Source organism: Myotis yumanensis, unplaced genomic scaffold (genome assembly GCF_028538775.1).
Source record: "Myotis yumanensis isolate MYYU_CA2020_CCGP unplaced genomic scaffold, mMyoYum1.0.hap1 SCAF_11, whole genome shotgun sequence".
Taxonomy (NCBI): Eukaryota; Metazoa; Chordata; class Mammalia; order Chiroptera; family Vespertilionidae; genus Myotis; species Myotis yumanensis.
In genome coordinates, this window is record NW_027223762.1 from 11082418 (window position 1) to 11107262 (window position 24845).

The 24845-nt window shown below is 39.2% G+C and overlaps 1 protein-coding gene and 1 non-coding gene across 3 annotated transcripts in view; both read left to right on the forward strand.

Moving 5' to 3' along the window:
• Positions 1-23496, forward strand: part of SELENOI (selenoprotein I) — a 41167-nt gene extending 17671 nt beyond the window's left edge. The window contains exons 5-10 of one of the 2 annotated variants that reach the window (XM_070428840.1): positions 3674-3936; positions 5369-5477; positions 9153-9201; positions 11896-12076; positions 13124-13306; positions 16842-23496. In XM_070428840.1, the coding sequence (XP_070284941.1) occupies positions 3674-3936; positions 5369-5477; positions 9153-9201; positions 11896-12076; positions 13124-13306; positions 16842-16940 (884 nt within the window). In that variant the 3' untranslated portion in view covers positions 16941-23496. Of the gene's footprint in view, positions 1-3673; positions 3937-5368; positions 5478-9152; positions 9202-11895; positions 12077-13123; positions 13307-16841 lie in introns of those variants that run through there. The other variant, XM_070428841.1, reaches the window with a different exon arrangement.
• Positions 10774-10902, forward strand: LOC139020249 (small nucleolar RNA SNORA38). Its single transcript, XR_011473257.1, has one exon. It is a non-coding gene; the product is annotated as a small nucleolar RNA SNORA38 (small nucleolar RNA).
• Positions 23497-24845: the final 1349 nt, after the last annotated feature.

Sequence of the window (24845 nt, forward strand, 5' to 3'; positions counted from 1 at the left end):
CTATGTCCTAGCTGGCTCTTTACAAAAAATATTTGCCAGCTTACAGAATAAGACATTATTTTTGCCTTAAGTTTGGGAAGCAGTGCTGACATACCAAATAACTGCGGAATACTGAGAGGTCCTATGTAGAGCGCAGTGGGATAACAAATAGGCCAGTGGTCAGTTCTTATTTGGGGGAAGGATGGTCAGGGAAGTCTACTGTACTAGGCTATCCTGTCTATTCCGCCAAGAATGCTTTTCATTGGATTATCTTGAATGGCTTGTCCTGAATTCTCTTAATATCCTTTCCTGCTTTATTTTTCTCTGTAGCATTTAAAATCATATACCTGGTAGCCATTTACTTGCCTACCTGTTTGTTGTCTGTCTGCTCCAAAATATGTTTCTTGAGGAAGGTGGTACTTTGTTTTCACTGCTGTGTACCCAGAGTTTAGAACATAGTAGGCACTCAGTAGATAGTTTTTAAATGCTTGTGAAGTAGCAGACCCTGACTTCAAGTTGCTTAGACCTCTTTGGATAAAAAGGCCTTACACATAAAACCAGTATAATCTGGTACATAATTATGGTGGATGACCAGAGCTGCCAGAGTTTGGGGAACGGAGAAAGTGAAGTCTAGAAGAATTAAGAAAAAAGCTTAGTTACATATTTAGGTAGAGGATTCTGGACATCAAGTTATTCAAGATGAGAAGGTTTTAAAATTCTGCTATTTGGTTGCCCAGGACTGCAGGAGGAATTAGCCTAATTCTAGGAAAGGTGAAGCTAGCCTGAGGCCTCTAACTCTCTAACTTCTAACATTTAGCATTTCATAAAGAGCCTTGTGATATATTGTATAATCTACCTATCTCAGGTCCACAGCTCTGGCAAAAATCCTGACCTAACACGATTTGTTGCAAAATGTATCTTGAACTAACCTGAGGCAATTTACAATCTTTTATTCTGCTAGTGGGACTATTCTTACATTTTGCTGCAGAAATATTAATGTGTTTGATCACAGCGTGCTGCTCTAGGTCCTGCTGGGTTTCTTGAAAATATATAGCAGTGATGGCGAACCTTTTGAGCTCGGTGTGTCAGCATTTTGAAAAACCCTAACTTAACTCTGGTGCCATGTCACATATAGAAATTTTTTGATATTTGCAACCATAGTAAAACAAAGACTTATATTTTTGATATTTATTTTATATATTTAAATGCCATTTAACAAAGAAAAATCAACCAAAAAAATGAGTTCGCATGTCACCTTTGACACGCATGTCATAGGTTCGCCATCACTGATATATAGCATATTCCCTGAATTACCTTTCTTAAAAAAAAGCCCCACTCTGAAGCATATCGAGACCTCAGACTTGTGGAGCTAGAATGGGTTCAGTGAGAAGATGCACAAAACCTAATTAATATGTAATTCATGATTCAGTATTTATTATAACCGTAGGAGTTGCACTGAAAATAGGAAAATAAGCCAGCAAATAATGAGAAAAGTCTTAGGAAATATTTTAGCTACTTAAGGGCATTAAGACCTTATATAAGAGAGATCTGCAGTCTTTGGGCAGGAGTTTTGGCATTCATCCTTAATATATTCCTTCAATATTTTTGAAAGCCTTCTTTGTCACAAACTGAGCTGGGCACTGGGGTAATACTGTGGTGAGCAAGAAACATGATACAGTAATTATAAGGAATTTCTAATTCCCTAAATAGGAATCTTTACAGTTAGCCTAATTCTAATGCACTTAGTTATCAAAACTGTTTCTTTTGAGAATTTTTTATAATTCAGAATTTTCTTTTTTAACTAGATTTTACCATTCTCTCTCTCTCTCTCTCTCTCTCTCTCTCTCTCTCTCTTCCTTCCCTTCCTTCCTTCCTTCCTTCCTTCCTTCCTTCCTTCCTTCCTTCCTTCCTTCCTTTTTCCCCCTTCTTTCTATGTCTTCCTTCATTTCCTCACCCCCAAGGTTCCTCTGTTTCTGCCCTTAAATGAAGGTGCTCTATTATACTTTATCCTTAACTTTCTTTCTTCTGATATTCTGGGTAATCCTGATTCTTAACACTACTGAGATGACTCTTTTGTTTATAGCTAGCTGTTATTTATCTTGAGTTACTAATAATAAGTACCCTTAGGTTGAATTGCTTGACATTACCGTGTGGATACCCTGCTAACACTTCAATTTCAGCCTCTGAAATTGTACTCAGCATCTTTTCTATCATTCTTGTTCCTTCTACCGACTTCCTTGTTTCAATGAACACTACCACTGTAGTGTTACCCAGACTGGAACCTTTGGAGATGGTCTTCTTGTCCTTTGGCCTCACCTCTCATTTTTTTTTGCTACCTTGTCGTTTTTATTTAATATCTCACCATTCCCCAGCTTTTCATTCATAGCGAATTCCATCGCAGTGTTAGCTTACTAATTGTCCCTCTTCCAGCTTGTCATTCACACTGATGTCAGGGGAATCTTCCGGAAACACTTCATTGACTTCACCCTTGTAACTCCCCTGCTCAGATACTTTTAGTAGCCCTTCCTCCTCCCTAAAACTTTTAAATTGGCCCAAACCTCCCTTTTAGTCTCTGTGTCCCGCCCTCTTCACATACTACTTTCTAGTCAAACTGAACTGCTTGGCTTTCTCAGAACAGGCATGTGCTTTTCCGTCTCGGTGTTTTTGCTGGTGCACTCCCTCCTCTTGAAACGGCATACTCCTTTATCTCCTGTGTACTGAAACCCAGCTCATTCTGTATGTGCCCACTCAGATTTCATCTTGTCTTCCACGCCATTCTAGAGGTCTTAGCCTGAAGAGAACCTGTCCCTTTTCTGTATGTTCTATGGTGTGATACACTGTCTTTAATGACCAGTTTTTTCTCCTTTCTCAATTGTAAACATTAACCTAGTTTATTCTAAGATTCTTGTAATCCCTACAGAATTGAGAATAGTGCAATGCATAGGTTCTATACATTCTTATATTTACTGAAACTTAGTATGTGCATAACTTTTTTCTGAAAGCACTTACAGTTGTGGAGGCGGTAGCGCTGTAAAGAAGTGACTGTGCTATCAAACAAGATGAAATAGGTGCTGTAACTGAAGTACATAGTGTTTCTGGATCCCAGAGCAAGGAGTGGTTAGATGAGTTATAATGAGTAACTGCTGAATGTTCTCTGGAGGCTTGAGAATGTGGAGCAATTCCGTTGTTAGGCAGATTTGGAGAACTTCAGAGTCCAACTAGAATGCTTCTTCCTCTAAAACTGACACCTTTCAGTGTGATATAACATTTTAATTTTAATACTTATTTATTTATTAAAAATCTTGATTGTTGAAAGTATTACATATGTCCTCCTCCTCCCCCACTGACCGCTCTCAGCCCCCCACCCCAGGCCTTCACCACCCTATTGTCTGGGCCCATAGATTATGCATATATGCATACAAGTTCATCTCTTCCCACCCACCCATCCTCCCCTGCCTTTCCTCTGAGGTTTGATTAAACTTAGAGAAATTACAATTAAAATTTCAGTTTTATTTGTGAAATCTTTGAGTTATAATAATTAAAGGTTAGATTTTTATAGTACTGGCTGGTAGCTGTATGTTAATTAGTTAACATTCCTGTGATACGCTGATTTTTTTATACAGTTTATTACAGAAGACTTTCTCCATACTAGTAAGATTTGACCTTTTCCTGTGGTAATGTGTTTTTGTTGCAGATGGTGTGGATGGAAAGCAGGCCCGCAGAACCAATTCCAGCACCCCGTTAGGGGAGCTTTTTGACCATGGCCTAGATAGTTGGTCATGTGTTTACTTTGTTGTCACTGTGTATTCCATCTTTGGACGAGGACCTTCTGGTGTCAGTGTTTTTGTTCTTTACCTGCTGCTATGGGTTGTTTTGTTTTCTTTCATCCTGTCCCACTGGGAAAAGTATAACACAGGGGTTCTTTTCCTGCCATGGGGATACGACATTAGCCAGGTGGTAAGTATGGGTTTTAACTTAAATTTTCAATATTGCATAAATTTTGGGGGGGAAATTTTTATCATTCCTTTTTATTGCCCTTATGCTTTTTAAAAAAAATTAGAACTGCTGTGTGCTTTTTAAAAAGTCATTTTATATTATTTTTAATTTATTTATGGAAAATTTCAAACATATACAAAAGTCAAGAGGATAGTAGAGTGAACCCTTATTTATGTACCTGTTACATAGCTTCAGCAGTTATCAACACATGGCCAATCTAGTTTCGTGTATACCCTATCTCCCCTCCTCCCCCTGCTCTATTATTTTAAAGGAAATTCCTGAAATTATAATGATAAATATTTTACTATTAACCTCTTAATGGTTAAGAGCTGTTTATTTATTTATTTTTATCCTTTCCTGAGAATATTTTTTTTGTGTGTGTGTATTTTTAATTGATTTAAGAGAAAGGAAGGGAGAGAGAGAGAAACATCCCTGTTAGAGAGAAACATTGATCTGTTGTCTCCTGTATGCACCCCGACTCAAACTCTCAACCAAGGTATGTGCCCTGACTGGAAATCAAGCCTTCCACCTTTTCATGTAAGGGACGATACTTTAACCATCCGAGCCACCTGACCATGGCAGTCAGAGCTCTTTTTGAAAAACATAAACACAGTTGGTTGGTTGTCATCCGTACACTGAAAGGTTGCTGGTTAATTCCTGGTCAGGGCACATGCCCGAGTTGTGGGCTCAGTCCCGGGTGGGGAGTATGCAGGAGGCAGCTGATTGATGTTTCGCTCTCACATTGATGTTCCTCTCCCTCTCTCTCTGCCTCTCTATAAAAATCAAAAAATTGTAAAAACTAAACAAACTAAACATAAATGCAATGCCATTATTACATAAAAAATGAACCGTTTCTTAATGTGAATAAACTTCCATTTTAACTGTTGATTTTGTAAAAATAAAAAAAAAAGATATGTACATATTTATTGGCTTTTTCTTCTTGTCACCAACTTTTCAGTGAGTAGCAAGATTTGTTTTTTCTTACTTCATAGGCTTGCCATTAACTCTCCCTGCCTTTGAATCATGCTTTTTGTGTTGCCATTTTGCCCATTTGCACCTAAGGCTCCAGTAAAGAGTCAGAAGTTGGAATGTTTTTGAAGAAGAAAGTGGGCAAATTGGATCATCTTATGGCCTACCCAACTTATGAGGTGCCTTAAGGTGTTCCAAATGATGGCCAGTTGCTTGCATTGTTTAGAAGTTATTTCATGGCATTGTTGGCTGAAAAAAAATATTTTTAGAGGCAAAAAGACTTGCCACAATATCAAATTTAAGCATAGTTCTTGCTTTTGCTAAAACTGTTTGACTAGTTTTATGCTGCATAAAGCATCATTGATTCCCTGATCTTTCCAGCTGTTAATGCCTCTGTATGCTTTTGTCTGCATTTTCCTTCCAGACTATTTCTTTTGTCTACATAGTGACTGCGATTGTGGGAGTTGAGGCCTGGTATGAACCTTTCCTGTTTAATTTCTTATATAGAGACCTATTCACTACAATGATTATTGGTAAGAAGCCCCATGTTGAAGCCTGTTTTAACATCACTTTGTTATCAAAGCTAGTGTTTGATTATAACAAGCAGCAACACCCTTCCTCCTTCTCGATGTTCCTATAACCCTATAGGATTTCAGCCTAATCATTAAGGAAAAATAAGGTTTCTTTGTGTATCTTTTTGTTGTTGTTGCTCAGCATCAAGCTATTCTTAATGAGAAGAAAATACCAAAATAGATCACACAAACTTATAAACGATTTAAAGTAATCTAGGTTGTATTGGAGGATCCACATGTAGGTGACATTTGGAACAGATATTCTACTTATCTCAAAGTTGATTATTAGTTTGTAGGAAAAAGAATAGAGATTACTTTATAATACATCCACTCCAAAAATTGGGCCTCTGTTTATCTCGGGTATCCTCCTCATGCTACTGAATGCGAGGTAAAGGTTTTGACCATGGAAATGTTTCCCTTTTGATTTTAGCTGAAGGGAATTTCTACAGGACGATTGAGTTAGGGGAGAGTGTCTCTAGGGAAAGAGGCAAAAAGGAAGAGGAATCTGGATTACTTGGGGCATCAGGAGTAGCACTAAAGACCTTTGTAGAAGTAAAAAAAGCTTACTTATTGGCTACTGCTGTTTCCTTATCTAAAAAATAACCCTGTCTCTGTATTGGTGAACCTTGGTAATGGAAGGGGAAGTAGGTAAGATGTAGAAACAGCTGAGAAGATGGTGCCTTAGGCATTGGCTTTCAGAAAAAGAGTGGTTTGGGCCCTTTTCATGGCTCCGAACCATAGATATTTTAGGAACCCTGCTGTAATCTACCAAATGTTCACCTTTTGGTACCTACATAAACTGTGATTACCATCCCTTGAAAAGGCTAACTATTTATATCTCCCATCATGTAGTGGATCTTTTGATTTAAGCAGCTTATCATATGGCAGTTTGTTGCATTTTACATTTAAATGTTAAGTGTAAAGATTAGGTGGAATTCTCTGATAATATGAGATATGCTTTTGAATGTTAAGTGAGTGCTTTATTGGACACATCATTTTGTTTGTAATTTATAAGTTTATCTGAATTCTTCCCTCTGAAATAAAACAAAAGCCCATATGTTTCTGTACAAATCAGTGAAGTAGCTTTTCCAGTAGTAGATTTGAGTAGACACAAATAGACAGAAGGGCCTTAGTGCTTAAGCTACTTAGTTTCTGCCAATAAAATTAGTAGTGCTGGTCTTGGGGTGACTGGGGTGCACTAGAGCCTCTGGTTAGGCAAAGAATGGTCAAAGGTTGGTAGGAGGTGGAGTGGCTCCTGTTTGCTGTTATGGAAGGTTACCTTCTTTGGGTACAACATACAGGCCACCAACAAAGCAAGATTCCCCGCCCTAGTCCCCCCCACCCCTTTTGTTTATTATGAAAAAATTTAAACATCTATATTTTTTCTATTCTTTCTGTTTGCTTATTTATTTATTTATTTATTTATTTATTTATTTATTATTGATTTTAGAGAGAGGAAGGGAGAGGGAGAGAGATAGAAACATCAATGATGAGAAAGAATCATTGATCGGCTGCCTCTTGCATGCCCCCTACTGAGGATCGAGCCCACAACCTGGGCATGTGCCCTTGACCGGAATCCAACCCAGGATCCTTTGGTCTGCAGGCCGATGCTCTATCCACTGAGCCAAACTGGCGAGGCCTATTCTTTCTACTTTTATATAATAGATCCCTATGTGCCATCACCTGGCTTTAACGGTTTTCAATTTAAGTGCCAGTCTTGTTTCTAATGCATAACTACCCCATAACCCTTGGGTTATTTATAACATAGTAGAGGCCCAGTGCACGGATTTGTGTACATTGAAAGGAAATTAACTAGAAGATGGCCAGTGGGGTGGGACTGGGCGAGATGGGTTGGGCATGCCCTGGAACTAACCTCCTGCAGTCCCTCCCCAGCTGGCCACACCTGGGGTGGCGTTGGGGCTCAAAGGGCGTCTGCGGAGTGAGCAGGGGCCCCTCCGGCAGGTGGGGTTCCTCAACCTGGCCTGTGGGGATCGGGCTGAAACCGGCGGTCCGACATCCCCCGAGGGGTCCCGGAATGCGAGAGGGCACTCTGCAAAGTTGCTGTCGCTCAGCAGCTCCTGTGTTGAGCATCTGCCCCTGGTGGTCACTGCACATGATAGCTACCAGCGGTTGGCTAGTCGGCCGGTCACTTAGGCTTTTATATATAGAGAGACTCTCTTATAATTACCAACTATTTACCATTTCTGCTGCACTTCATTCCTTCCTGTATATCTGACTTAAAATATGGTGTTCTTTCTCAGAAGTCTGAAGTACTTCTTTTAGTATTTTCTTGTAGAGCAGGTCCGATAGCATTGTATTCTGTTTTTGTTTATGTGAAAATATTTTGATTTTTGCCTTAGTTTCCCCACCACCACTTTGAATATATCATTCTAATGTCCTGTGGCATCCACTGTTTCTGAGCCAGCTCTTTCATCATTGTCACCCTGTATGTAATGTGTCATTTTTCTCTTGTTCATTTTAAGATTCTTTATCTTTTAAAAGTTTGACTGTGATATACATAGGTGTGGTTTTCTTTGTGCTTGTTCTTCTTGGTCTTGAGCTTGTTAGATCTGTAAGTTAATATTTTGAATAAATATGGGAAGTTTTCAACCACAGTTTATTTCTTCAGATTTTTTTCCTGTCTCTCTTTTCTCCTCTGGACTTCATTTGCATGTATGTTAGATTGCTTCTCATGATATTGTCCTATAGGTAATTTTTATGAAGCTTTATTAATTTTACTGTAATCTTTTTTCTCTGTATTTTTATTACATAACTAGAGGCCCAGTGCACGAATTCGTGCACCAGTGGGGTCCCTCGGCCTGGCCTGTGGGATTAGGCTGAAACCGGCTCTCCGACATCCCCTGTAGGGTCCTGCATTGCAAGAGGGCACAGGCCAGGCCAAGGGACCCCACCGGTGCACAATCGGAGCCAGGGAGGGACTGTGGGAGGGTGCCAGGGTGTGTCTGGCCCATCTCGCTCAGTCCTGATCAGCCAGACCCCAGCAGCAAGCTAACCTACCAGTCGAAGCGTCTGCCCCTTGGTGGTCAGTGCACATCATAGTGACTGGTCGACTGTCTGCGCCCTGGTGGTCAGTGCATGTCATAGCGAGCGGTTGAGCGGCCTTAGCATATCATTAGCATATTACTCTTTGATTGGTTGAACGTCCGACTGGGCACTTAGCATATTAGGCTTTTATTATATAGAATTTCCATTCATCTGTCTTTTACTTACTGCTTTTTTTTCTTCTGCTATCTCCCATGCTTCTTAAGCTATCTGGTGAATTTTTCATGGAACCTATCATTTAAGTTATCATACTTTTCAACTCTAGATTTTCCATTTGTTTTGTTTTTTTATACTCCATTTCTCCATTGAGATTCCCTATTGCTTTATTGTGTGGATGTACCATAGTTTATTCAGCTAGCCTCCTACTGGCTCCTTGAAGTCTGCTTTGAATCAGCAAACTGTCTTGCCACTCTTCCACTTGTAAATATTGTTCAGAAAAGGGTTATATTTCATTACAGTAGTAAACTGGAATCTAAAAAGTATTGGGTCTAAAAATATTACATATTTTGTATGTATTTATTATAAAAGTCACTTGAATAATAATCCTGATGATTTAAATATTCTTCCTTTTAGGTTGTGCATTATGTGTGACTCTTCCAATGAGTTTATTAAACTTTTACAAGTAAGTATTTCATTTTGTAATTGGATAAGAAATTGTTATTTAGATGAATTTTAAGATCTCTCCTTTTGGAATCTGGATATTTTGAAAAGGTTGTGAAATCTGTATTTTGAATCTAGAAGGAAGTTAGGATAATTTAGTATATTTATGGTGGCTTGTGTAGTCACTTCAACCATAGCACAAAACTAGTTGTTCTTGTTCTTTTGCTACAGTTTTAGGCTCACCAAACAGTCTTTTAATTTGCCATTTTTTTTTTTGTGAGTGAATCCACAGGAAGGTATTCCTATTGAATATGGATGCATTTAAATATATTTTTACTGATTTCAGAGAGGAAGGGAGAGGGAGAGATAGAAACATCAATGATGAGAGAGAATCATTGATCAGCTGCCTCCTGCACACACCCCACTGGGGATGAGCCTGCAACCCTGGCATGTGCCTCAACCCGGGAATTAAACCATGACCCTCCTGGTTCAGAGGTTGATGCTCAACCACTGAGCAGCCACACTGGCCGGGCTGATATGTTTACATTCTGTTTTATAAATTGATTATCTCTAAGTTTACTTAGCATGATCATAAAAAACACACACACGAAAACTTCTGAACTTGTATAGTTTAGGACCAAACTCTAGACCTCTGCTGGCTCTTCTCAAATAGCATTATGTAGAATTCCTGCCTGCGGGGATGGTAGGCTTTGGGGAGCGGAGTTGCCCAAGTGGAGTTTCATTTTTCTGACCTATGCACTTCCCCACCCTGTACAGCCTCACTGAATTTATTTTTGTGACCTGAATATATTCTGCTCTTTCCTTCCTCAGTATTTTTGCTCTTGCTGTTTCCTCTACTTGGAAAACTTTCTTGTACTTCCTCCTTCATCCTTCAGCTCTCAAATCTGTCTGCAAAATCCTGTCCATGTCAAGCTTAGCTCTATGAATCTTCCCTGTTTATTGCAGAGTCATTCATAGAAACCATAAAATTTAAAGTTCTGAAGGCCACAGAGATTATTTGAGTCATTTCTTCCTCATCTTCTAAAGGTGCGGTCTTGATTGGGCAACATCTTGGCCAAGGGCATGCAATCAGTGGCAGAACCAGGGCTAGAATTTGGGGCTCTGTTCACACGAGCAAACGTGTCTAGAGATGCTAGAGTGCTATCAGCAGTCTCATTTCAGAATCTTCCAGGTGAATTATTTCTCACTTTAAGTTCTCTGTTCACTGTGAGGTCCTCTTGTAGTATTGCTTTATGTTCATTTTCTTTTTCCTATTAGAATATAATCTCAAAGAACAGCGATTTTCAACCTTTTTCATCTCATGGTACACATAAACTAATTACTAAAATTCTCCAGCACACCAAAAAATATATATTTTTTGCTGATCTGACAGAAAAAAAAAAGGTATAATTTTGATTCATTCACACTGGACGACTATTGTGTTGGCTGTTGTCATTTTTTTTTTTTAACTTTTAAAATGAATTTATTGGGGTGACATTGGTTAATAAAATTATATAGGTTTCAGGTTGTCACTTAAAAATATTTTTTTTTATTGATTTCAGAGAGGGAGAGAGAGAGAAATATCAATGATGAACCCTCCTACAAAGGTGTGTCTGTGGTTCCATCTTTGGACACATAAGAAATGGAGGCAAAGAAATGTGGATTTGGAGAAGTCTGGAGCCAGCTTGCTCCCTGCAGGCTCAAGATCAACCATCCCACACAGGGGAAAAAAAAGGAAATATCAATGATGAGAGAGAATCATTGATCGGCTCCTCCTGCACACCCTACACTGGGGATGAAGCTGCCCAACCCAGGAATTTGCCCTGACAGGGAATCGAATGGTGACCTCCTAGTTCATAGGTTGACACTCAACCACTGAGTCATGCTGGCTGGGCAGGTTGTCATTTTTTAATTTGACAACCTAAGGGAAAAGAGGTCAATGCCCCTGACTAAATAGTCAGGTATTGTGTGTTTTAAAAATTCTTGTGGCACACCCATTCAAAATCACTGTCATAGAACAAAGACCAAGTTTTACTCATCTTCACATTCCAGGTGTAAAAATGGGACTAGGTCAGAAGTTCTAGTCCTGGCCCTGCCACTTGGTAGCAAGTTATGTAAATTTATTTATTTATTAAAATATATTTCTTTATTGATTTCAGAGAGGAAGGGAGAAGGAGAGAGAGATGGAAACATCAATGATGAGAGAGAATCGTTGATTGGCTGCCTTCTGCACGCCCCCTATTGGGAATCGAGCCCACAACCCAGGCATGTGCCCTTGGCCGGAATCGAACCTGGGACCCTTCAGTCCACAGGCTGACGCTCTATCCACTGAGCCAAGTTGGCTAGGGCAAGTTATGTAAATTTAAATTCTTACACCTTCACTTAACCTGTCTGTTAAAATGGGGTTAATAATGTTGATTGTTACCTATGCCAGTGGTCGGCAAACTGTGGCTCGCAAGCCACATGCGGCTCTTTGGCCCCTTGAGTGTGGCCACGAAGTTTCAATCACACTGTACGTGCGTGCCCACACGTGGTATTTTGTGGAAGAACCATACTCAAGGGGCCGCAGTTTGCCGACCACTGACCTATGCCATAGGACTGTGGTGAGTATCAAATTAGGGAATAAGTCTGAAAGTACTTTAAAACTATAAAATACAAGTATAATAAAAGTTTTATATGTAATAATGTTCTTTGTATTACTTGATTTTTTTTCCAGAAGCTGTAAAAATAACAGCTTGAAACACAATTCAGTCTATGAAGCTCTGGTCCCCTTCTTTTCTCCATGTTTGCTATTCATTTTGTCTACAGCCTGGATTCTCCAGTCACCTTCCGATATTTTAGAGATGCATCCTAGAGTGTTCTACTTCATGGTTGGGACAGCCTTTGCCAATATCACAGTAAGATTTTTTCTTTTAAAAATCTTAATATATGTAAGGACTATATGACAGTTGATAATTTGAGAAACCTTATACAGATTAGAATAAGCAGATATTAATTTAAAGATATTTTCATTCAAAATTTGAGAAAATAGTAACCTCAAAGGCAGAAATTATTTTTTTCCTTTGAAACCAATAGGATTTAGAGACGGCAGCAGTATTTTGGAACCATAGCATATTTGAGCTTTTTGTTTTGGTTGCCTGCTGAAGAATTCATGGAATAATTTTAAATTCCTTTCAGACTGTAAAAGTTATTAACAGTGTCATTGAAATGGCTATAGATCTAATGATTAGTTTAGGGAGCTTGAAATGGGTTTTTTCGAGAGAGAAAACACATCATACACACACCCCACACATTTTTTTAACCAACTGATTTTTAAATTAAGGACATGGGATTATAAGCTAGGTAACAAATACAGCATATTTTTAAAAATTAGGAGTTGAGAAAAGACCCTGATAGTTACGGGAGCCGGGAACCCTGTGCTCCTGCTCAGGCCAGCTCCTTAATAAGTTTTTTATTTTCTTAAGCCACTGAGCTTACGTTTCCATGTATAAAAGTATTTATGAATGAATAAAGCTGTATTTGAGTAAGGTGCTGAAAGTAAAGGGAGCCAAAGAGGTTTGAGGTGTTAATATGGTAATAATGAGAAATTTAGTTGTGTGGGAGGCTGTTTTGAAAAAAAAAAAATTTTAAGGTCACAAAGAGTCTTAAAATTGGGAGAAACTTTTACCCACACTATTATCTAGTGGAAGAATGCCTTCTATAGCACCCTTTCTACACTCTTCTGACATGCACGTGGTCTGCGGGTCCATAGGATGAAGGTGGGGGCAGAGATCCAGTTGGCCCCTGCTCTGATCACTGGGACTACTGAACTTAATGTAATGTGAATGTGTTGGCTCAGGTACTTGAATCCTTCTTAAATGTTGGTGTGACAAGTTTTGGAAGTGTTTTGCTAATTAAATTTTTATTCCCCCCCCCCCCCTTTTTTTTTTTTTACTAACTTCAAGTGTCAGCTGATTGTTTGTCAAATGAGCAATACCAGATGTCCAACTTTGAATTGGTTGCTGGTTCCTCTCTTCTTGGTTGTCGTGGTGGTAAACTTAGGAGTCGCCTCTTATATTGAGAGCATGCTCCTATATACAGTAACAGCTGCTTTCACTCTGGCCCACATCCATTATGGAGTACGAGTGGTGAGTAATTGAGAACAAAACTGGTTCCATTTGGTTCTTATGAAAAGAAGGAAGGTGAGGGAAAATTGTAAATGAAAGTTTGCTTATTATGGTAGCTAGGAGAATTTTGGTATATTCTCTAAATGTTTTATAATATCCAGGTGTGTCATTTTAAATATTGTTTCTCTAATGAGTATGTTATAATAACTACAAATAATTTAAAAGCTGGATAATTATAAGGAGTCAGTTCTTGTTTTTAAGCCGGTAGAAATGTAAAACATTTTCTTGTTGAATAGAATTATAAACTCTTTTGTGCTTTTAATTATATAGGATGAGATAATCCCATTTGTTGATTATTTCTCTGCATACTTTAGCTCTTGGGGCATTTTTATTGCTCGTTACTATAATTTGGAGAGAAACTGGAATTGGTTTTGTAGCAGTGTCTCCCTCTCTCCTCCCCCTGCATGTGGTAAGGAGGTTAGAACTTCTGACGTAAGGCTTTTGCATTATTTGAAGTTTTACTTATCTCTGCTGTTTCTGAGTTCTCATCAGGAGAAATAATAAATAAGGGGAAATATAGAAGAGAAAGGATTTAAGAAATATTATGCAAGCATAATATTCTCTTCTAAAAATAAGAGACTAATCTTGTCACTGGGTCAAGGGCCGGCACGTAGTGTGGGTTATTGACTTCATCCGGGGAAAATGTCACAGCACGAGTCCAGGTGACTGTGAGGGAACCTTCATTAAAGCTGGGGACAGTGAAACAAAGAAGGCTTATTATTGTAGGAGAAGCAACAGGAGAGCCTAGGCTGGGCTCTGGTAGCTCTCTGGGAAACCAGAGAAAATGGGACTTGGGAACAGGTTGAGGGTTATCCTGGGGTGAGCTGCCGCTGCCCATTGCTCCCTAGGTTATAATTCTCCTGGGGTCCCTTCAAGTTTAGGAGAGGGAGAGGAGAAGAGAGGAACGGGAATGGGGGGCAGGGGGAGCTGCTCCCCAGAGGGAGAGCTAGGTCCTTTGTCTTGAGGCTTTTATCTCTTTCTTGCAGGCGGGAATCTCAGGGGAGGGTTTCAGCAGAATATTCATCCGTTTTCTAGGTGTGCTCCTTCAGGGTCATGGTCTCCACTGATTGGTTATTGTCAGGGCCGAGGGTCATTGGTCATTGCAGCTGGTCCTGGATTCTCCCATAGGTTTTGCTGCTTTTTGGGCCAGGAGCTGAAATACCGCTGCTGAGGCCTCAATGTTATCTCTAGGGTGGGACCTTCTGAATCTGCTGTAAATTGCTGTCAGTTTGTTCAGCTGCCTCAGTTTCCCTCGTCTGCTTGTCCTGGCTTGCTGGCCTGTCTCAGTTTCAGGACAAATGAATGAAGATTGATGTAATAAAATGAAAATCAGAACCATGCAGTTTGTTTTCTTTTTCATCACACTTTAGCATTATTTTCTAATTATTTTACATATTTTAGTATGTACATAATTATGATTTTAAAAATAGTATAGCATATTCTGTCAAGGAAATTGCTAAATAGTAACCCAATTTACTTAATTATGATTCAGTTATTTTAATCATTTAGGTAGTTTCCAAATTTTCACTATTATAAATAATGTTGGAGTGAACAATCTGGAGTAATATTTTTTCTTTCATTTGCTTTATTTTCTGAGGATACTTTCATAGGAGTGGGGTTATGTAGAAGGCTGTTCACACTTTTATGTCTCTTAAAACTCTTCTATTTAGTGTGCTTGTTTGGGAAGGAACCCTGCTGTGAATCAGTTTGAGAAAACAATAATATATTGTTGTTCATAGTTATCAAGGGGGTGTACCTGTCATGCTTGATAACAACTTTATACTCTGCATGTTATTAAACTTAGGCTTTTTTCCCTTATGTTCCTCCCCAGAGTAGCCCACATTTGTTGGGACAAAATCGATGAAATTGTTATGGAGAAAAATCATGATAACTCTACAAATTATAATATGAAGACATAATTGTCTATGTTTTTATTTGTGCAAATTTAACATTATGCTATATAGCAGCACTTGTAGGCCTTTATCCTGGTATTTCATCAGGCACTTGCATGATGTGGAACACAGTTGCCAATGTCTTAAAAAAAAAAAAAAAAATATATATATATATATATATATATATATATATATATATATATTGATTTCAGAGAGGAAGGGAGAGAGAGAGAGAAACATCAACGATGAGAGAGAATCATTGGTTGGCTGCCTCCTGCACGTCCCCCACTGGGGATCGAGCCTGCAACCCTAGGCATGTGTCCTGACTGGGAATTGAACCATGACCTCCAGGTTAGAGGTCGATGCTCAGCCACTGAGCCACGCTGACCAGGCTGCCAATATCTTTTGTAATTGTTTTAATTTATTATAACCTTTCAGAAGCATATCTTCAGAAAATCATACATACACCAAACCAAACCAAAACACATTATTTAAATTTCCTTTGTTAAAAATCTGGAAAATAGATACAAGCTAATTGAAAGAAATTACAGGAGTGTCTATTTTTTTTGTCGATCTTTGTGTTCTCTTACCACTTCTGCAACTTCTGACCAGAAAGTGAAACTTGCTCTAAGTCATACAAAACATTCACCCGAACTATTGAAATATAAGTAATACAAATAAGAAAAGAAGTAAGAACTATCAAACAAATGATATTTACTAACTGGTACATAACCAAGATCTTGCAAACCTATTAGTGATACCCTAACTCAGTGGTCGGCAAACTGCGGCTCGCGAGCCACATGCGGCTATTTGGCCCCTTGAGTGTGGCTCTTCCACAAAATATGCGCACACGTACAGTGCGATTGAAACTTCGTGGCCCATGCACAGAAGTCGGTTTTCGGAAAGGAGATGGACGAAACAAGTATACAAGACGAGTGTGGATGGGAGAGTTGGAAGGGGTCAACCTCAGCGAACGTACCTCAGTCAGATTGAGGACGTTTTTAGCAAGAGCCAGTTTAGGAGTCCCCTAATTAAGTTAATAACAATGTACCTACCTATTTAGTTTAAGTTTAAAAAATTTGGCTCTCGAAAGAAATTTCAATCGTTGTACTGTTGATATTTGGCTCTGTTGACTAATGAGTTTGCCAACCACTGCCCTAACTAATATGTCCTAAACCTCCCAAAATGTGTACAGATCTAGTTTTAAACTCTTTCATCAGAATTAGGAATGATTACCTAGAAATGTTATAAAAAGCTGAATATTGAGTCTCTCTCTATATAAATATTTGACCTACTAACTGGTTTAAATTAACTAACCCTATAATTCTTCAGTAGATTTGATATGAATCTGTATGGTCTGGAGGGCTCTGGAAAGACTGGAACTATGGAGACCCAGGTTTAAGTCCTAACTCTCCCAGGATAGATCTAGTACTCTTATTTAGCCATCTAGGTTCATAGCTATACTAACCCAGAAAAACCTTCATTATGTCTGATGGTTTTTGCTGTGTCAGTAAATTGTTGTCTTCAGAGGGTGAATTCTGTGTGCTTTAAAAAAAATAATTAGGTCCATATTGGTCACTGCCTCCTTTTCTGGTTTTATATAGGTAAAGCAACTGAGCAGCCATTTTCAGATTTACCCGTTCTCATTGAGGAAACCCAACTCAGATTGACTAGGAATGGAAGAAAAGAACATTGGCCTGTAATCTACAGAAAGAAGTACTGTAAATACGATGCTTGTAAATATTTCATCTATCACCATTGAACTAAACTGATCTGCTTAACAGACATGGGAACTCTGTGTGTGGTACTTGTACAGCAAGAATGATATATATAATCTGAAATGTGGAATTTTGAACCTACTAACTCCCACCTTATTTTATTTTTTATTAAACCATGTGATGTTTTGGTGAAGCCTAATGTACATTAGACCAGCAAAATGTTTTTAGTGATTTTAACCTCATGAGTCCATAATGTTTTTGGTTCATACGGAGTTAAAGATGCTTTATTTTTATTATTTAAAACACCCCCAAATTGGTTTAAAACACTGATGATGTTCAGAAAACCACAATATGTTTTCATATTTGGTACTTAGTAAGAGGCCGTTGGCTCTGGAAGCTATCAGTAGTCTACATCCAACATCAGGAAAAGATAAGCAAGTCACCTTCAGCAAGAGATGCCAAATGATTACAGAACAATATGATGGTTTGCCAATATACTGGTTTCTCTTTCCCATGGAAATGCCTTTGTCCTCCTGTGCTAAGAGAGCTAGGATATATGTTTAGATTCTCTAATATTCTGGCTCTCTTTGTTAGGGAGCAGAGCATGGTAAATGGTTTAGTTTCCTTTTAAAGAAAAACATTCTATTGAGACTCAGTAGAGAGTGGATTGTAACTGTAGCTCACCCATGGGCATGGTTCATTGTTTCAGTGTGGCATTTCCCCCCTCGGCTATACGTTGCTGAGATTTGGTGCCTGAGAACTGATTAAGTGAATGCATGTGCCAGTGTGAGTCTGATGGTAGTGACTTGCGAGGAGCACAGATGAACTTCCTTCTTGGAGAAATGTACTTTGGAGTCAGGGTTCTCACGAGCCTCCCTATGAAATGACTGCTGTGAACCTCACTACAAAGTTAGTTTTGTAATTCAGTTTATCCTTCCTTCCTTCCTCTCTGCCTGTGGAGGAGCGAGTGCTGTATTTTTTATTTCATCCAGGATACAGAAGGAGAGAGAAACCCTCTCTTCTCCAGCTTGTCCACCTTCCCACTTGAAGAAATTTTTTTAATATATGCCTTACTGAGTATGTACTCTCTTTAATAATACTTGGAGCAATTTTTGAGGTTTACGGACAAGCATCAAAATCTCTTTGACTTTAATGTGGTTGTTTGATAGATCACACCTTTCCATGAATGTGGATATTTTCTTCTTTTTTTTTATTTTTTTACTTTGTCTGCATTTACTTTGGTGGTGGTGAAATTTACTCCCTGATTTTCTTTTATTTTTCACTGAATGAAGTTTGTGCTTGAATGAAGAGTGTATCTTAAACCCTTTTTTTGGATGGATTGCACTTGGATAAAATAGGCACCACTGTGTTGATATGTAATTAAGTTCATAACCATTATTTATCTAGGAATGTGACCATTTTAAAATTTAATTATATAGTGTATTTCTTGGTTGAATGTCTGCCTGCTGCTTTGTAAAAATGACTATGTAATTGATATTTCAGTTCCTAAATTTGCAAATTCTAATAATTGTCATCTAGGTCATTAGACATGAAGAGTCAAGGAGCTGATCTCATGGTTCTGTACTCATTTTTAAAAATGTTTGTAAAGGTTGAGGTATATTCAGTGACTTTCTCTGAGACAAAAATGAACACTGAAAATAGGTGAGATACTGATGCCGGAAAAATGTGGGTAGTGATTCCATGTTTGTTGATAAGTTGCCATCATAGAGGTCAGAGAATGAATTAGTTAAGTGAGGGGAATGCTCTTTTCAGTAGACCTTGTTCTGTGTCATATGTAAAATTGAACTGGAGAAAGTGTTCTCTTGGGCTGGGAACAGAGCTTTGCTTCAAGGTTTCTGAGCTAATCATTTCACTGTTTTGTTGACCTTGTACACAAGAATGAGATTCATCTGTACTAGATCAGAAAGGAACTGATAAATATTTATAAAATGACACATTTGGACCACAGGCTTTCTTCACCTTATAGTATAGTGAGAAAATACCTCTTACTTCTGGCATAAGGTCATGTCATGTCATTTGGGGGCTGTTGCCTCAAAGTGTGTTTCTGCTCTCTTTCTGTTGCATCAAGTTCATTTGAAAATTTTTTTGTGCCTATACTTTATGACTTATTTCCCTATGGTGGTAAAGAATGGTGCCATCGTCAGTTTTATTGACATCCTTAGATGAAAGAAAGGTGACTGTCAGCAAGGTGAAAGTAAAACTGTGATGAACTGTCTCAGAACGCCGTGCACTGTGCTTCTGGAGTGACTGCTGGCCGTGTTCTTGGTGTGGTCTGCCATCTTCAAGTGCGTCTTGAAAGTCCCCATGTGTTAGGTAGTGATGGGGCGCCTGAAGCAGGACTTAGTTACAAGTAGCTCTGTACATTTATGTCATGCCAATTATCACGACATTTCCAAAATATAAAAGATATTTCAGGCTTATGCATGATATTTTGGGGTGAGTTCACACCTCAGCCTTTCTCCCAGCATACACTGAGCTGCCTTTTGGGGGAGCAGTGGGATGGTTGGTCACCCCTACATGCTTTCTGTACATTTCAGAATAGAGTGCCTTAGCCAGGCCAGAGGTGTACTTTGTGTTTCTACTGACCAAAGTTACCTAGACCTGTAAGAGAAGCTTCTTTTCAGGTTATGGTATGAAAAACGCCCTTTCTTGCTTGTCAGAAAAGAATTCCCCTGTATTTGAGGCGGGGGCACGGGATAGAAAAATTAGAAAATACCTGGATACAGAATGTTAATGCTGCCTTTTGTGAACTTTAATAACATGATCTTCACAGTTTAAATTTGTTACATTTTAAATCGTCATTCCTCCACTAATATGTAATGAATACAGTTTATGGGTTTTAGTCTTAAGGGTGATAGAGTAACTTCCAAGTATAAAACTAAATGTTCTTCCTTGATATTTAATAATATCATGGTTAATTCTAATTTAATTCTAATTTAAAACTACTTTTAATTCTAATTTAAAAAGAAATGCTGATGATGGTCTAGAATGTTATGTACTACTACCAACATGTCATTTATTTTAATGTAGCGCTATTAGGAGAGGAATGTCTCTCTAGAGTTGCCCAAATTCCAAATTAGATACCAAAAGACCATTGACCATCGTCTGGAGCCTGGGCATTGGGGGAATATGCATAGGAAAAAACGTGCGTCAGACCTACTTGAAGGGAAAGTAGGGATCACCTTAATGCCTAATGCCCATGGCGCCCAATGAGATAAGTGTAATGCACATTTTAAAATTGTCACAATATAGCTCATCATTCCTCCACTAATTTTAGATTCAAATGTGAATTTGAAAGTTTCCTAATTGTTTAATTTACAAAGAATTAGTGTATTTTGTAGTCAATCATAAAGCATTGGGAGTGTACCTTGCTGTCCAAAGCAGACTTTGATTCTGTGACCGATGGAGAATAAAAAGATCATCTGGAGGTGTTTGATCAAAGGCTACTTTCCCCCTTACATTTTAACTAGAAGTCTATTTGTAACTCTTCCTCTCCAGTCTTCACCTGGGTGTCGTTTCAACTAGCCACTGCCTAGGACAGAGATGCCCACTTGCTGTGTTGCCCCAGATCTTGCCACATTCAAATCTCCTTGATTGCCTTTAGAAATCTTGTCAATTAGTCAAGGACTGGGAACGTGCCAGAGGGAACAAAGTAAACCTGATGGGCTGGAACGTTGACTTTGGGTTTCCAAATCAGCCAAAAGCAGGTACAGAAGTGTTTGGTTGTGTTGATTCCTGTGTTCAGAGTGGCCTTTACCTGACCTCAGTTCTGGACTTGATTGAGCACTCTATTTATAGGAAATTTTGAAGTCAGACTAGAATCTTCTTGGTCCTATGAGATTTCTTTGTAAGGCAGCGTGCCCTTTCTTGAACACCCTGTGGGTGAACAACCTTATTATGTTAGCTGCCAGTACTAGAACCTTCCAGGAATTTTAACGAGTATGCTGCATTTGGAGCACTTTGACATGTACGTTTAAAGTGACAGTTTTAACAATAAAATGGTGTTAAATTAATCACTGTGAAACTTGAAAGTGTGAAGCTCTACATTTTAGGAAGCTTAAGTAGATTCTGATTTTCCTTAATTAATTATGAAATGTGATTTGTATATTTTACTTTTCATCTTGGACAGTGGTTCAAATGACTGACATATTGGCAGGCAGCTACTTTTAGGGTCTATGGTAAATCATGGTGGTTTAACTTTTCCAGAGAAAGTGGCGACGTGTTTACTTTTTCCTTGCATGGAGCCATGGGAATTGGGTTTATTGGCTCATTCATTTCCAGTGTTTCTAAGTGCAAAATAAATGTCACCTTTTTAACCTGCATGCTAGTAATGTGCTTTCCTTTTTAGTAAACAAATATGGAAAAGATAGTCATCTGGCTGATTTTTGTTTGTTTGTTTTTAAGCAAGGACCTGCTCTTTATACAGACAGATCTTAAATAGCTAATACTTAGGATAGCAAAGGCAGTTTTGTCACTTGTAGCCCTCTCACAGGTGGCCTGAGCAAGGGTATTGGGTTGCATTTGGTTATAAAGGCCAGGTCCCCAGAATGGGAAAGTGGCGCATGGACTGATTTTAGAATATTTTAATCGGGCTTGTCTCCTTAGGGAAGTCCATGTGGCACAACAGGAGTGTCTGGTCTCCCACAGACATTCACATTGCCTTGGTCTTCACAGAATCATTCTTGAAAGCCAGGCTGCATCAGAGTGTGCTGTTTTTAAAGCATGTGAGTGAGTTGGATCATGGCCATAGGGCACCTAATGCTACATTGAAGTTAGAGACAGGTTTGTAGGCACAGGAGTGGCTGAATGCTCTGGGTGCCTAAGGCTCTTTGGCTACCTGCTGTCTTCTCTTGAGCAGTTAATATGGGTAACAATTAAAATTAGAATTAACTTTTTTAAAATTAAATTCTACATAATTCTCCATGAATTCTAGATTCTGGTATTCTTGACAAGCAGTTTTTATTATCTGAGAAGTTCCTGACCAGGAACATGTTTAGTTAGTACTTGCTGTTATTAACCAGGAGCCTGTTTTAATTTTACAAGATCTCTGCATGCTGCATTATAAATCTGTTTAAAATACTGGTATCATTCCATATCAGACTTTGAATTTAATAACTACTATTTAAGATTGCCTCACAATATTAACTTTTCTTTGGTAGGTTATTTTGTTTAGATAACTTGCCCCATTAGAGCAGCCATACAAGAGACAAAGACCCAGCTACATGGGTTACTTACTCATTCTGAAATGTGCCAAGAAAGCAGAATTTAGTATTAAACTCTAAATTTCAACTTTTTAAAAACAGCTAGCATTTCCTCTGGTAAAGGAGAAGTCAGTGGATAATCACCAAGGTGTAGAGGCAGAAACTTCCTGCTGCCGTTTCCTCCCCTCCACTCCCCTCCCCTCCCCTCCCACCTAATATAATAGATCAAATCTGTAACCAATTGCAGAATTGGATGCTTTTCTGAGTACAGTTTCATGCCCTGGGATTAAGAATGGGTGGCAGGAACCATGGCCGAATCAATTACTGTTGCAGTTTGCTTTCTGTAGATTCTGAAACAAAAGGACGGTTCCATCCCTTCTCAGGTACCTAGAGACAATACCACTCAAGCAACTGGAATATAGTTGCTACAAGTTGAATATATTATCGAAGGAGAAGAGGAGCACAAAATTTTATTTTCCCTTCCAAGTAGTTTAATTGAACATACTCATAATCGGTCTATCTAGGACTTGCTGTGTTTATAGTAAATCATGTAGCATTTATTTTGTCTGGTTATGTGTGATGTGTGTGTATATATACATAGTTAATATGTACACATGTATTCTCTGTGCATATATATGTATGATCTATTCGTGTGAACATGCAGTCTACTCTTGATTATCAGCGAGGTGGTGAGCCCTCCGTGCACTTTCTTCCTGCTGACTTAATCTGCATGAAGCCCCTCGCTCACTCCGTGAAGCCGCTCCCGCATCTGGAGCCACAGGCTTTCCTACGTCTAGCTCATCTCAGCCCCAGGAAAGGCCCTTGAAATAAGTCACTTTCCACTTCCCTTTCACCGGGGATCGTGTGAGCCAGGAAGACCGCTTTTGAGAAAGACGGCTGCTTCCACCAGGGTTGAGGCTTCTGGGTCTGAAGGTGATGGGGCCCATTCCTGGCAGGCAGGCAGCTCTGGGGCTTAGCGCTCCTGGGCTTGATGGGAGAAGTGGGGCTTCGCAACTTGCTTCAATTCCTTAGCAGGAATGTTGTAAAATCTTAGATAAGTCTTTGATGTACAACCGTGTGTTTCACCGATATATTTGCGTCATCGGTGTTGCTGTTTCCCATCGCTACCCCAGATAATCAAGACCTGTTTCTTGCCACTGGATTCCGGAAGCCTTGTCCTTTCAACTGGATTTATGTTTGTTTCTGCTGCTGTGAAACCCAAAAGTAATGCAGTAGGTTTTAACTTAAAATTGTTTAATTCTATTATTGATAAATATTTATTGTAATAAAAGTAAAGAGTAAATAATTTTTAAATCCTTTCCGTTTTCAGACTGTCGTCTTTGTTTTTCCCTGGTGGGTGCAGAATGGGAGGGAGCGGTGGGAGGAAATGAATGTCTGGGCACTTGTCTTAGGTCATCTCTCACTGTTTTATAGCAAAACATTAAGAGGAGATAGGAATAAACCAAAAAATTACATAAATGTTTGATGAACCCCTAAACCCCAATTAAGGGGACTTGGTGTACCTTATGGATATAGAATTAAGTGTGGGACTTGACTTAGTATGTTAAAATGTAATCAGCATATCATTCTTTTTCTGCAAAAAGACTATAAACTGAGGTAGATGGCCAGCCTGTGGCATAGCAGAGGAAGCCTGCCTAATCTTTATCACCCAAAACTTACCCAGGGATGGGGATGCATGCCCAAAGGACTCGAACTATTTAGTCTCTGGAAAGTCATACCCATATGGGCCCCTGAGTTCATTATAGCCAATTGTACATCAAAAGAGTTTGTCTGCGTTGGCCTTGTCGTAATTGCCTCTGAGTTGAGTAGGCAGACAGTACTGTGTGACAGGTGAGAAAATGATCCTCAAGTAGTTGTGACTTATCCAAGGTTGCAGGGCAGGTCTAGGACTAGGACCTGCCTTTTCTCACTACATGCCCCCTCTGGAGTTTCCCACAGCCCAATGGATCAAGGCCCTGCCAAAAGTTAGTTTTTAAAAAGTGTTTTAATTCTCAATAAGAACGCTATTTTGTTGACATCGAGACAAAAACCAGCCAGGAAATAGTGCTTTTTCAGGGGATGGTGCTTGCTTGAGAGTTTAAGTCTGTTCTGTACCCGTAACTTGTTCCTCTTCCCCTGGTACCATTTCCCTCTGCTCCCCCTCTTCTCTTTCTGTAAGCTGGTGCTGGTGGGATTGTCCCAGGTTTTAGCCCTACTGAAAACGGCTACAGAAGACAATAACCCCTTGTTGGGTAAAACTTTATTGATAGGATGGGGTTTCACATTCTAGAGGAGGAGGGGAGGGGACCATGCACAATGTAGGAGCTCAAAAATGAATAGATGGATGCAGTATACATCAGTTCACACTTTCCATTGAGGCAGTAGCTCAGAGTCGACCTACCATAAGATAGCTTCTATGAGGAAAGGCCCATGCCCATCAGGTGCTCAATAATATTTGATGAATATGATTTTGAGGAATAGCCATTGGATGATGAATGAGTCATAAGGATCAGTAAGCATGAGCCACAACTTGGTCCAGTTCTTCAGTCTCCCAATCTGTGCTAATATGACTGGTCCTTTGTAGAGAGGAATAAAAAGCCCAAAGCTGGGACGCCCAGGCTGAATGGCGGTGGGCGGGGCCTGAGCTGCGCACGCAATCTCCTCCAGC